Here is a 14,312-nt window from a genome sequence, read left to right as displayed (position 1 = left end):
ACTTGAATGGTTGAACCATTCAAACCATCACACATCCATGATCTAAGTCCATTTCTTTTAAATATATATACAAATTTTTAGAGGCCATAACTTTGTACTCGAACGTCTAATTAAGTTGATCTTTATATTAATTTTGGGTAACTTTTTGAGATCTATGTGTTCAAAGGGCTAAAGGCACCTTGCCCCACTATTTTTTCATTAAAAAAAACCCATTTTTTGCAATCAAATCCCAAATTTTAACCTTTTTAAAAATAAAAAAATTAATAACTGAAATAAAAATGTAAATTAGACATACATAGAAGATGATTACATTATTTTATTGACATAGTACATGTTTATACATACATACATACATATATACATATGATGATGTGTAACAAATTGACCCGTTCGACTCGGATGATCAAACTAGTGACCCGTAACTTGGAGGCAAAAATGATTCAGCTCCAAGATGATTTTAAAACATTATTGTTGACAAAAGTCAATTCTTTTGTAATGCGGAAAGAATTTATACTGGTTAATTGTTGCAATTTTTTCTGGTATCATAATCAACCACTAAAAAGAAGAAATTACATTTATGTCATAAAAAGCTAAAACTGAAAACACCATGTTTTATTCTTTTCATTAGTATTTTTATATATTTTCAAACATCTCTATCACTTTAAATATTTAATAATAACTTTTACATAGTTTTCTTTAGTTTTCGTATTCTGTTCTTAATTATGATGTTATAGGATGGCCCTATTTTGATTAATTACTCCATAGTCAAATCATATTTGATATAGTCGACCTTGTCAAGTTTGGATTAAGCCAAAATTTAACAAACTTGACCCATAATATAAAATATGTTTTTTTGAGGCATTTTTTTGGGGCTATCATGGACTTGGGTGTTAAACCTTATCCATTAAAGTAAACTTCTGTTATTTAATCTATTTATTAATGTGTTAAATGTGTCTATAATTATGATTTTCTATGATTGTTGCCAAAGGTTCAACGAAATTAACAACAATTGAAATGTAATTACCAACAATTGATTAACCTTTGTTATCAATACATTGATTTAATAACAGTTGGAGATAGAAGTAGCAACGAGTGATACCTTGTGTTTTCAATTCATTGCTTTAGTAACAGTTGGGTATTCAATGAGCAACAGTTGAGTAACCCTTGTTGTAGATTCATTTAATTTGGCAACAATATTGATCAAGTCTTGCTAAAATTTTGCTTTGGCAATAACCATTTGTAACTGTAACAAGTTACTGTTGCTAAAGGCAGGATTTTTTGTAGTTAATATGCCATGGTTAGTTGGTTTATGTGCTCCTCATAATATATAAGGTATGTGAAAATGAAAGTTTAAAGCTCAGTAACTAAAAACAAAAGAATTTTTTTTCTACTAATCTACAGTTAAAAAAGTAGAAATACAACACCCTATACATTGCACGAATCACTGCTAGAGCTCATATGTGCCTCCTCCTACTCTCCTTTCTCGCACATGTATATATTATATATATATATATATATATATTTAAATGAAATCATTAAAAATATAATAAGGCAAAACTAAAACCCTAATGGTTCTTCATCATCTACCATAAATTCCATATTTACTCTATAATAACACCACTACTCTTTCTCACCCCCCCCCCTCTTTTACTCCTAAATCCCTCTTTTACTCCTAAATCTCTTTAATCCCTCTTGACTCTATCTAATAATGTAGGGGTGTTAACTATATGGATTATGTTAAGTTGAGGGCCAACCTAAATAAAAACCCTATTTTTGGCCCAAAATACATGAGGTGAACCAACCTTCTTCTTATATAAAAGTCTAAAGAAACCATTTTTCCTTTCCATGGGTTATTAGGTTTTTCACTATTCTTTTATTAATTTGATGTATATCTGTTTCATGGATTTTTCTTGTTCAACAATACAAATCACTTAATATGAACCTTTGGTTATCTTCGTCAATTCAAACTTGAAATTGTTTTTTAAATTGGTTATTGGTCTCATGTTAAGCGCATTCTTTGGCTATGTAAAAAGGAATAAGTTTGAAGCTCAATAACTAAAAAGGAAAAGAATATTATTTTTCTATATATAAAAAACTATAAATATATAAAAACTTTGGTGAATCAATGTTACTTCATTTTTTTCTTAATAATATATTTTATTTTTAAAAAACATCTCGTGCATCACACGGCTCTCCGTTAGTATATATAACACGTATAAATTTATGTATGCATATATGTATGTATGTACGTATACTGACTGGTTTGGTTAACTATTGGTTTTTCTTTTAGGATAACTAAAGTTGAATTGATACCATTAGTTTTTTGAAAAAATAATGAAGTGATACTGAGCCATTTGATTTACAAGGTGTTTTGTAGTGTGGTCGTGAAATTAGGAGGTGTATTCTCAACTACACCATGCTATAGCAAAATAAGCATTCTATACTATGGTTAAAATTTGGTAGTCTCAACCACACCACACTTATATGGGTGTTCTACAAGGTATTGTATGGTTCAAATCAAACCCTGTATTTTGATTTTGTTTATCTCATATACACAATGTGAGGTGATCTACGTCGTCGATCAAGAGTAATATTTTTTGGGAAATTATAGTTTGAGCCAAATCAACACTTAAAATGATGTTGCAAGCTGGTTTATGTGGCTATACGTTTCAAATTATAAAAACCTCCGCCATGTCATTGGAGGTTTATGTGGTTGTTGCCAACATGGAACTCTTAATTCATGTTGGAAACAACAAAATGCCTATATTGAAATTGCCCTTAATGCTGGGTTATTTGAAAATAAAAAAGGTTTTTCAGTTTCTTCCTCTGTCTTTCAATCTCCCTCCCACTCTCTCACTTTCATAGTCGTCTCTCTACTCATTGACTATGTGATTTGAAAAAATGTTTTACAATCTCTCTATCAATCTCTCCCTCTTTGTCAATCTACTATCCTCCCTCAATCTATTTCATTTTGTTTTTCAATTAATATCTTTTTCTCCTTCATTTTCTCATTCGGTTGATCTATCATTCTCCCTCAATCTCTATCGTTCTCCCTTAGTTTCTCTCCTGTTCCCTTTCTCGTTGTTTTTTTTTTCTTATGCACTTATATGGTATTAACCAGACCATATTAAACATAAAACCAACTTGGTATAGTTCTAACATCCTTAGCTCAATTTGATAAAAACTTACAAAAAACTCTTGTCTATATAATTCACACCAACTTGATTATACAATTGAATTGTCTTATGTTCTTTTATACAGTCTGATTAATATTGTATTATTGTATAAGTGTATAAGAAAAATAAAAAAAAGAATGAGAGGAGCAAGAAGAGAGACCGCCTTAATTAACGCGGTTCAAAAAATGCCACAACACAGCCGAAACGATTGAATACGGTGTCATGTGATTTGAAACCCAATATATCATGATTTTACCACGCTTTAGAACACTGCCTTAACAACAACGCATCGGCGTGAGGAAGGGTGGAGAGGAGAAAAAAGCGGTTTTATTTTGAAGAGATGTTCTCTAATTGTTTTTATTTCTCATTCAATGAATATTTCAATATTATCCTTAACAAAATCAAAATTTTATTATATTTACAAATACAATTTTTTTTGTTAAGGGGTCAACTTGTATAATTTTATTGGAAATATGGAGGGGCGTTAAAGCAGTTGTTAGAAATTTTAGCGGAGGTTGACCCAACTTGAAAAAAAGTGGACATGGGTCTAAGGCGGTATGACACAACCTGATCGAACCCGAAAAGAAATTGGGTTGGGTCAAGTTGGGGTCACCAATTTTTCAGATTTTTTTTTTTTTTTAAATTGGTGTTGATGTAGGTGGTTAAACCATTCAAACCATTTGAATCAGACAATTAAATCCGTCTTATTGATTAAAAAATGTTGTTTTGGTCAAAGGCCATTGACCTAAGCGATTGAAGCATTTGCATCTGTCCGGTCAATCAACCCTAACCTAACTTTAGGGTTAGAAGTTTCTTAAAACAAAAAGGAAATATAGGGTTAAAAGTTAGAGCAAAGCTTTGCCAACCCAACCCAAAAAGGACGATTCGAACCGAAATATTGGCCCGATTCGAATCCGACCCGGTTCCGATCGTATTCCTAACGAGTCACGGGTCACAGCCTCACAGAGTCACAAGTACAACTATTTCTTTTGAATGCTGCCGGAAAGATATGATACCGTGTAAAGGCTTTGACAGTTTGACCAATCAAAACCCTTATCAATTTGATAAACGATCATATGATTGGTTACCACATGTACGATACCGGCAGATTGGTTACAAGTTTTTTCGGCATCATAGTCCAACTCTATCGTAATCTCCATTCCCCCCTGTCGGCCTGGCTGTACATTTAAAACCAGTATCACTTCTCAAAGGACCTTCTCTCAGAAAACCTTTCTATGGTTAGGGTTTCTCTGATCCCAATCCATCGTCTCTCATTAGTCTCCTGTTGTAGGGTAAGGGGTACAACCTTACCTATTGTTTATCGTCGTTGTTTTTCTTTACAGGGTTGGTTCTTATACTCCGTCGTTTTTCTTTCAACTTCTTTTTATCAAGATTACATATTTCAATCCAGTTATCATTACATCTTTCAACTTCTGTAGAGGTTTTTGGACTGATAGGGCTCTATCTAGTGCTCGGATTTCTATATCTGGCAGTGGGTTAGGGTTAGGGTTCTTTTCGATATCTATCATCGCTTAGGGTTTTTCCGAAGATGATGCAACCTGCAACAGGCGTTGTTCCACCACCGATGGTTCCTCCACAAATGGATCAACAGCACCAGCAGCATCCGCAGCAACAACCACCGCCGCAACAGCAGTGGATGATGCCACCACAGCAGCCTCTTCAGCCTCAACCCCCTCCATTGTGGAACCAGCAGCCCCCTCAAGTGCAACAGCCGCAAGTGCCACCCCAGCAACCTCAGCCGCAGCCGCAGCAGCCGCAGCCGCAGCCGCAGCCACAGCATCAATATCCACCTACACAACCTACAAGCGCAGACGAGGTCCGCACGCTTTGGATCGGAGACTTGCAGTACTGGATGGAGGAGAGCTATATCCACAGCTGTCTCGCTCACACGGGCGAGGTAACAAGCTGTTTTTCAATGCTCTTCCCGTTATACGTTGTTTTCTTTATTTGTTGATATATTTTCTTGCACGATTAAGTTCTAAAAGTTGCATTTAGTTTGGGAATTGGGATCATTCAGGTGCTTCATATGTCACGAGCTATTCGTTTGATCTTAAGCAGTGTTTTCTTTCCTTTAATACATAGGCACAAAAACATAAAACATTCACTTGGGTTTGCTACGAACAGGTATAGTTGATGATTTCGTGGCAGAAAACGATGATATTGTTGTATTAATTGTCTTACAGTTATTCGCCCATCAACAATAACAAATACCACAATCCCCCCACTCTCTCCTGTGTGTGTCTGTGTGGTGGAGTTATTATGTCTTTACTTGTATGGAATACCAAAACACCACAAGGGCAAGGTAAGCTTCATTGCTCATAGAGTAACTTCCATTTCTTCAGGATGAGTGGACAGCAAGGCCGTAAAGGTTCAGGGGTTCATTGGGAAGGGGAAAGTGTTTTATGAATGAAATATTGGCTACATTATCCCGGCCATGGTCAACTACTTGAGGTATTTGGCCGATATTGTGGGACATTGAGATTTTTTCTGGCCTTCATTGTGCACTGTTATTTTGTTGTTGATATTTGTTACATTTATTTGCTTCTCCTCTGCACTGTTGTTTTATTGGAATAACTGAAGAGGAATGGGGTTCTCATTTAATGTCTATTCTGAATGTTTTCTTAATGGAACTGGGTTATAAACACATTATTTTGTACCAATGGGTCCAAGTGTCCAACTACAATGACAGAAAGGCATGATATTTAAAATGTTTATAACCAATTGATCAGTCTGATAAAAGTTCTAACCAATCATATCTTTCTGGCGTCATAGATTTACCCTTTATTGATAGTCATACATGCATTGTGACTGTGAATAATTCTTGAAAGTGCCTTTGGTTCTAATAAGATATTTATGCACTTTGTATTTTTTGGTGCTCTGCTGCCTTTATCAGAACTCAGGAAGGATCGAGCAGTTATGCTAGTCTGTAATATTATTTTTTATGTGCATTCCTTGTGTATTAAATTATAATTGTTTGCTTTTCTGATTTATTAAGTTGTTATTTGTTTCTCAGACACTCTCAGTTTGATGGTTATATTTGTTTCCGTTTATAGGTTGCTTCTGTGAAAGTGATCCGCAATAAACAAACCGGTCAATCAGAGGGTTATGGTTTCATTGAGTTTGTAACTCGTGCTGCAGCTGAAAGGATCTTACAAACTTACAATGGCACACTAATGCCCAATGCTGAGCAGAACTTTAGGCTGAACTGGGCTTCTTTTGGATTGGGTGAGAGACGTCCGGATGACAGCGCTGACTTTACAATTTTTGTTGGAGATCTAGCTTCTGATGTCACAGACTACATGTTACAAGAGACATTCAGGAGTCACTATCCTTCTGTGAAGGGTGCGAAGGTTGTAACTGATAGAACTACTGGACGTTCAAAGGGATACGGGTTTGTTAGATTTGGGGATGAAAGTGAACAGATACGTGCTATGACTGAAATGAATGGAATTTTCTGTTCAACACGGCCCATGCGCATTGGTCCTGCTACTACAAAGAAGAATGTAGGTGGTCAGCAATATTCGAAAGGTATGCACTTGACTTTTATACTGTTACTCTTGTTATCCTTATTTTTCATGGTCTGCTTTTTGGTACTAAAATGTAAAATCATTATAGGGTAGATGCTAATTTCTTATGAAAACTAATGTTCTAAAAACAACTGTTGTTTATTTTGTATCCTTTTGTTTTGTGTTAGCATTTCTCTCAAGCATGGGATGTATGCTTTAACCTTTCTTGAGGCATTGTTATGACATGCTGTTCTTAAGTTTGTTTCTCCTTCAGTTATGAACTTGAAGATAAACAGAAGCTTACAAGTCATTTCCTTCCAGTTCTTTCCTTTGTACAATTGGGCACATTTAATGCAATTGAAACTTGCAAACACTTATAAAACTCATGTTGTCTCAAAGCAGGATGCCGAGAGGCTCTCTCATGTAGGGGCCTGGAACTGATTTCAGCCGAAATGATTCCCCTTTAGTGCGTGGCCTCGTCTAGGTCAGTTTTTTTTTTCTGTTTATGTCATCAATTTTGTCCTTAATTTCACATTTATGTGGCACTTTGCTACATTCTCAATTTACTTTTACCAGTTACCTTATATTTAAAGGCCTGTCAGCCAGTTTACATTTCGTCCACTGTTCCAAAATTTTATCGTTTTGGTACTTCCTTTTTTTTGCTTTTTTGGTACATTCACTCAGTAGAATCAGTACTTTAGTTCCTTGAATCAGATCCTTTTACGCCATTATGGTATAATTGTTGAAGTTGGTTTCTTTTCTTTGTTACCCCATGCTCAGTTCTGATTCATATTTCCAAATTTTCATTCCATAGGAGGACAAAACTGTACATTTCTTTAATTTGAAATAGCAATTATTGGTGCTTTCAACTCCTGATGTATAGAGCTGTGTTTAGCAGTCTGCCACTCTTTAAGTTGTTTTAATGTTGCCATTGGTATTCTTTAGCTCCTCCCATGCCTAGGACATCTTGTGTCATTTGCAACTCATTGTTTTCCTTTTTACATTAGGTTGCCTTCCCTATTTCTTTTTCAGTTGTTAATTTTACAAAGACATTTCAAGTTAGGATGGAAACGTGACATATGATTATTAGTTCTAGCTTGTTTACCTTGCTGGACTGTCAAGTGTTATGGTGATATCCAACTGCATTTGGGCACTTTGGGATTAGGTTAGTTTAAGTAGATAACTATCCAATATGAACGGGGATGTCAATGTAGCTGCAGATCTGTTTGGATCCCTACTCCAATCTGCAGTTTCTGTCATCAAATTATAAACACATGATCTCTAAGTCTCTCTCTTTCCCTGCTTGCAATCTAGTACCCTGTTTGCCAGAATGTCCATTTTTTCTTGAATTTGGAATTAAATGGGTAAAAATGAGGCAGTATATGCTAATATAAGTTGGTCAGCTATGCCTCATATAAAAATTGTCTATTGGAATTTATGCACCAATTATACATGCTTGGTTGTTGGAGTTTTTTTAATGCCTGGAACATTCGAGTGCATAGGACATTGGAAGCCAGTGGGCTGCAAGATTGGTATGATAACCATCATTGGTTCATATTCTGGATGGTGATCCATTAAGGCTGTGGTTAGAAAAAGAATGTTGTTTGGAATTTCTTAAGAAGGGATTTTGTAAAATAAATATTTCCCCACAGCTTTGGTTTCCCTTTTTTTTCAATTTTCTCAGAAACCATATGCAGTCTAAATCTTAAGCTGCATTTGTTATAGCCATGCCATCTAGTACAAGTATCTGTAACCATACTTTGAGAATATGTTCCTGTTATCTCAGTTATTTTATCACTTCACTTTTATTCTCTTTTTACATTTTCTGGTTGTTTGTTCTTCTCTTTAGATTTTGGATTTCATAGACAGTTGGGTAGGAACTGGTTGCACTTTGGTTCATTTTTTCCTATGGAAATGATACCATTTATAATATGGGAAAAAGGAAAGATTAAGTTTTGTTATATGTATTATGTAATGCTAGTTAGTTTGATCTATTTTTAGTTTTGGTTATTTTCCAGCTGGCAATGCTTCATTACCCTTAACCTTCTATCTTCATCTACATGCCTTTGAAGTCACAGGTGTTGGGTTTCTATTATTATTATTATGACTTACAAGTGTCTGCCAACACACTGGAGTAGAGTTACCTTAGGGTAGGCAGACTGTAACTAATATATTAGAGGGTAGGCGAACTGGAACTAATATTTTAAGTTTTGATTATTTTCCAGCTGAAATGCTTCATTACCCTTAACCTTCTATCTTCATGTACAAGCCTTTGAAGAGGCTGCTGGTGCTGGGTTTCTATTATTAATATGACTTGCAAGTGTCTGCCAACACAGTACTGCATCTCCATGATGCCATGAACCTGTGATTCTGAAGTAAGGTCTTTTAACCTTATTTTTCAGTCTATAATCTGTAGGCCTGTGAGCACCTGGGTAGGTTAAGTTTAGAGCTGCATCTCTAGGAATTGTTTAACACTTTAGAGTAGTAGGATAGAGTAGTCTTCTACCTCTGTCACTGGGAATTGCTTCTCACTGTTAAGAATCAGGGTGGTTAAAAGTGAAGTGTACTGAAGCTTTTATATAGAATGGTTTTATTACTTACTATAAATGTGGATAAGATTATAAAACATATGGATCTGTTTATGGGAAAAAAATAGATTTAGTGGCTTTGTTAGCCAAGTGAAGATATGATGTTTTACTATTGGCATGAAGGGCACTTCATGCAAGCTTTTTCCTGTTCTCTGATGACCACAACCTGGGAGGATGGAGCACTTCTACATTGAATGTTACACTCAAGTTTATGCTTTCACGGATTAAAAATGTTATGGTAATTTACATAGCGTGGAAATTGATACATAATTCTGGAGAGGCATCCCCAGATGTAGTTAAGCATGCGTGACCCGTGAGAAGGATTCTACATATGCACACCAGCAATAAAAAAATTATAGCGAAGGTGACAATGTTTTGCAGTAGGCGGAGACTAAAGCATTTAGGTGATGTACCATTCTTTATTGGTTCTGTATTATTTTGTTTTCTACTGAGGTGACGGTAAAATTCAAGATTCTGAGCATGCACGTCGCAATGCTTGGTTTGTTTATGCGCTTATTTTTTCATTCACATAATCAATTGTATAGTGGCATTAGAAAACTCTACAGCAGTAGGGAAATTCTACTACTTGTAGGCCATCTTCATGGACATTTTCTTTCCTTTTCTATAGAATTGTTCATAAATGACATCATCAGGAAAACTTACAGTCACAATAGGTTATTGTGGTCTGGTGTTCTATCCCCAATTATATTTATCCTGATTAGGCACCATATGCTGCTTAGTTACTCTACCTTCTTTTCACCTGTATTTGTTATTTGCAGCTCCCTACCAGAACACTCAAGGAACACAGAACGAGAATGATCCAAATAATACAACTGTGGGTACTTTGTTCTGTTTTAGATGTCGACATGATCTTTTATGCTGCATGCCTGGCTTACCAAAATTGTGACTGCAGATATTCGTTGGTGGGTTGGATTCTAATGTTACTGATGAACATTTGAGACAAGTCTTCAGCCAATTTGGGGAGTTGGTTCATGTGAAGATACCTGTAGGCAAACGTTGTGGTTTTGTTCAATTTGTCAACAGGTTGCTATTTTTTTTTAACGAGTAATTTTTTATTTTGTATATGTGAAAAGATCTTTACCCTAATAAACAGTTCAGGTTTGATGCTAGAGCCTTGGTTTCTCTAACCATAAATCCAAACAAGGATAGCACCTCTTTTGTTGAAACCAGCCATTTAATGATAAACCTGTCTGTCTTCTTCCACTTGTATGTTGTTCCCACCTCTCTAACCACACATACCTCAGGCCACGCATTGAAACATTAGCTTTTAGAGAATTGCCGCAATCGAGTAACCAACTGGTCCTGAATAACATGATAAAAACAAACAGATTGGTAAGCCTGATTATTATATTCATTACTGTGTCGAAATAACAGCACATCTGATTGCCATCCATGACCATAAGAGTTTTAAATACTGTCTGCCAGCCCGAGACAACCCTTCTTTATCTGGGCTTGGGAGTTGGACCATTAGTGTTAGGCAAGCTCATACTGGCAGAGTTAAAATTTCAGTACATCTGACCAATTCCTTTATTGTTTGTTCATTGTGACCAGAGCTTGTGCAGAGGAGGCATTGCTGATGTTGAATGGAACCCAGTTGGGGGGGCAAAATATTCGGCTTTCATGGGGACGCAGTCCTTCCAGTAAACAGGTTTGAATATCACTTGCGTTGTTGAATTCATATTTACATAATCCCCTGAATCTGACAAATTTACAGGACTCTGTTGGATGGGAACAGCCACAACCAGATCCAAATCAGTGGAATGGAGGATATTATGGCTATGGACAAGGATATGAGGCCTATGGATATGCTCCACCTCCTCAAGATCCAAATATGTATGCCTATGGAGCTTATCCTGGATATGGGAATTACCAACAACAGGTGAATCTTGTGTTCTTTCTAGAATAAACTACTTCATGGCAATAATGATGCCAGTACAAGGCCTGTGTTTTTCCTTTTCAAAAATCTAGAATGGGTTTCTCTCAACTACTAGTTTTGTTAGACTTCTGATAAACAATAAAGATATTAAGGCAGCGTTTGTTTTCGGTTTAATACAGATGGGTGTAAAACTCCACTCCCGGTCCGTATTTGTTTTTAATGTAGTTTTACATCGAAAATCGATGTAAACTCCACTCATGGTAGAGCTTTACACCGATAATTGATGTAAAGACAGCATCGATAAAATCATTGTAGGTATTTACATCGGTAACCATGCCTTTCATTTTATAACCATTCACTCATTTAAACTGATCAGTGTTGGAAGTCTATCTATGTAGTTTTATATTGACAAATACTTGAACTGAAAACAAATGCTGCCTAAAATAATACATCCTAAGGTCTTTCTTTGCAAGAGTTAGAACAGAAGAACAGGTAACCTATCACAAAATGGAGGAACACGCAACAGGAATAAGTTTAATATACACTTTATTGAATGTAAAACATGTCCCAATTGATAATTGTACAAAATTGTATTACATTATAGATTCACCCATCATTTCTTTGTTTGGATGAGGTGGTAGAGTTGGAATCTGGCATGCCTCACATAATTAATATTTCTTTATAATATCACATAAATAATATTTAAATAGATATTAATTATCATGATTTTTATATTATTCTTAAAATTCATGTAACCATATAGCAACATAAATTACACTTTACAACTGACAGGTGAAACTCACAGCCTTTGCTTATTTGCCACATGGATGCTAGTTTTTAATTGTTTCCTAGTTTCATTGTTAATTGGAAAAGATTCAGTAAACAACTGATTATGAGATATGTAAATTGGGAAATATAAATTCTACGGGTCCCCTATTGGACAGTTTAAATAATTGGACCTCTATTACATAGAGTGAGGGTTCATAATTTTGGAGCAGATGCAGCAGCAGACCTTTTGGTAAATTATACACCCGCACTTTTGCTGACTAGCTGAGTCTGACCTGTATTTTGCAAGTCAATTTGTGGACATGCTTTGATTCACAATCACCCCCAAAGTGGGTTTGCTCATGAAATATTGTTTTTTTCGGCCAGGTGCTATCTGGTTATAGACATACCTTTGTAACTCATAAGTTGCGAAGCGCAATTGTCCATATTTATCACTTATCAGAGTTTTTGAAAACTTTTCTTTTGTGCAGTGATTTGCTGGTTATTGTGAACTAGTATTCGGAATGCGGAGACGTATCATTTTGCGTATCTGGAGAGAATCTTTGTAACTCTAATATGCTGTTCTGCTTGTCTGGCTCTTGATGTTGTGTTATTGTTGGAAGCTGTTCGACAATTAGAAAGCTGCAGACATGTCATGCGTGTTCTCTTGTTTGCTTTCTTCTTTCCCCGACTCTTACTTAAGACCCAAATATGAGCATGGATGATTGAAAATTAACTTATTTTTTAACTAGTTCTTATATATGCTTAGAAACGATTACACTGCGCTTCTTTTGTGATTTTCCTGTATTGTTTAATCGTCTTAGCGATTTTTTTTTTGGTTTACACGATAATTAAAATGTTGGTCATGACTCTGCCTTTCGTAGTAATACATTTGTATTTGAATTTTGATCAAGGCAATCCAAATGTTATTAATTGTTAAGGTTCAAAGGGGCTTGGCTATGATTAATTGGTTTGGCGAATCTGAGAATGCAAGGTTCTAGTTTGAGAATTAACATGTATTATTCAGTCCAATTTCAACCCCAGATAGCTAGGTCATACCTTGTTAATTGCCCGTTAATAAAATAATATATGCATCGGTAGAATTGGTTCACATGAATAGTGGTCTGGAATTCGGAATGGAATTCCAGCTGTTTGATTGGGTAGAATTGGAATCCAGCCCATTCCCATTTTTGTTGGAATGGTATTCCCCTATTAGAGGGAATGGCGATTCCCTGCCCCTCTCTTTGAGAATGAAATCTCATTCTTGCTTATTCTAAATCTCCTCCATTTCTATTGCTATCTGATTCCCAGCCCAATTCAATCCCATTCATTTGCAGCATTATATCAATGATGCATCCCTTGTGACTACCACAATGGTCCTTTTTGTGTGTATGCACACTGTCATTGTTAACAACCGTCTTTTTTGTCTATTCATAGATTGTGCTCAATCAGATCAGGACCCATTTTTATAATAAAAAAGTATGCGTCGGCAAAAAAAAATTTCTTTGACCATCTCTGTCGTTCTCTCTGAGACATTGTCCTTATTATTGCCACCGGGGCCACAAGAAGCCAACCGACCAGGTTGGGTTGTTTGGCGGAATCAAATCTTTTGGTTCCAATCTTCCCGTGTTTGGCCAAATTCACGTCTATCTTCACTAGTTCTAGCCTTCTATGCATGAATTTTGCAAGAAGGATCCCCTAGTCCCTAGGTTGAGTTGAGATCGTGAAAAACAATTCTTTTGCCACAATGATGGTGTAACCTCAGCAAGAAAAATAGTTGAATTACTCTCAAAATCAGCAAGAAAAGAGACATACATTACATCTACGAAATGCTTGAATTATAATTTGTCATTTACTCATTTTATTCTGCAGTGAAATCCAGAATTTGGGGAACCGATTAAATTGCCAGAATTAAACTCATGGGATCCAAACTGCCTTCCTTAATCTTCAATCAGGTTTCTTCAAGTTCAGACAGTTGTCCGCTGCTTGGTTAAATAACTCCTGGACTTGTTTCAATTCCTGTTCTGGTAGTAGCAAAAACAGAGTTAGCTAGTCAAATCAAATTTGATATAGTCGACCTTGTCAAGTTTGGATTAAGCCAAAATTTACCAAACTTCACCCATAATATAAAATATGTTTTTTTGAGGCACTTTTTTTGGGCTATCATGGACTTGAGTGTTAAATCTTATCCATTAAAGTAAACTCTTGTTCTTTAATCTATTTATTAATGTGTTAAATGTGTCTATAACTATGATTTTCTATGATTGTTGCCAAAGGTTCAATGAAATTAACAACAATCAAAGATGTAATTACCAATAATTGATTAACCTTTGTTATCAATACATTGATTTAGTAACAG

The 14,312-nt window shown here is 35.6% G+C and overlaps 1 protein-coding gene across 2 annotated transcripts; it reads left to right on the top strand.

Annotated features, from left to right (window-relative positions):
- Window positions 1–4,312: 4,312 nt before the first annotated feature.
- Window positions 4,313–12,737, top strand: LOC148875405 (polyadenylate-binding protein RBP45-like). 2 transcript variants are annotated; one of them, XM_088964650.1, is made up of 7 exons: window positions 4,313–5,094; window positions 6,251–6,725; window positions 10,071–10,126; window positions 10,205–10,335; window positions 10,864–10,960; window positions 11,027–11,191; window positions 12,445–12,737. In XM_088964650.1, exons 1-7 carry the CDS (start codon window positions 4,726–4,728, stop codon window positions 12,445–12,447), a joined length of 1,296 nt encoding a protein of 431 aa, XP_088820776.1. In that variant the 5' UTR covers window positions 4,313–4,725; the 3' UTR covers window positions 12,448–12,737. The 2 variants fall into 2 exon arrangements, with proteins under 2 accessions (XP_088820776.1, XP_088820777.1); XM_088964651.1 differs by having other exon boundaries at window positions 4,323–5,094; window positions 11,048–11,191.
- Window positions 12,738–14,312: the final 1,575 nt, after the last annotated feature.

The sequence above is a fragment of the Nelumbo lutea genome, chromosome 1, assembly GCF_056320005.1.
Source record: "Nelumbo lutea isolate HS-2025 chromosome 1, American lotus-T2T, whole genome shotgun sequence".
NCBI lineage: Eukaryota > Viridiplantae > Streptophyta > Magnoliopsida > Proteales > Nelumbonaceae > Nelumbo > Nelumbo lutea.
This window is presented reverse-complemented; position numbering and strand designations above follow the sequence as displayed.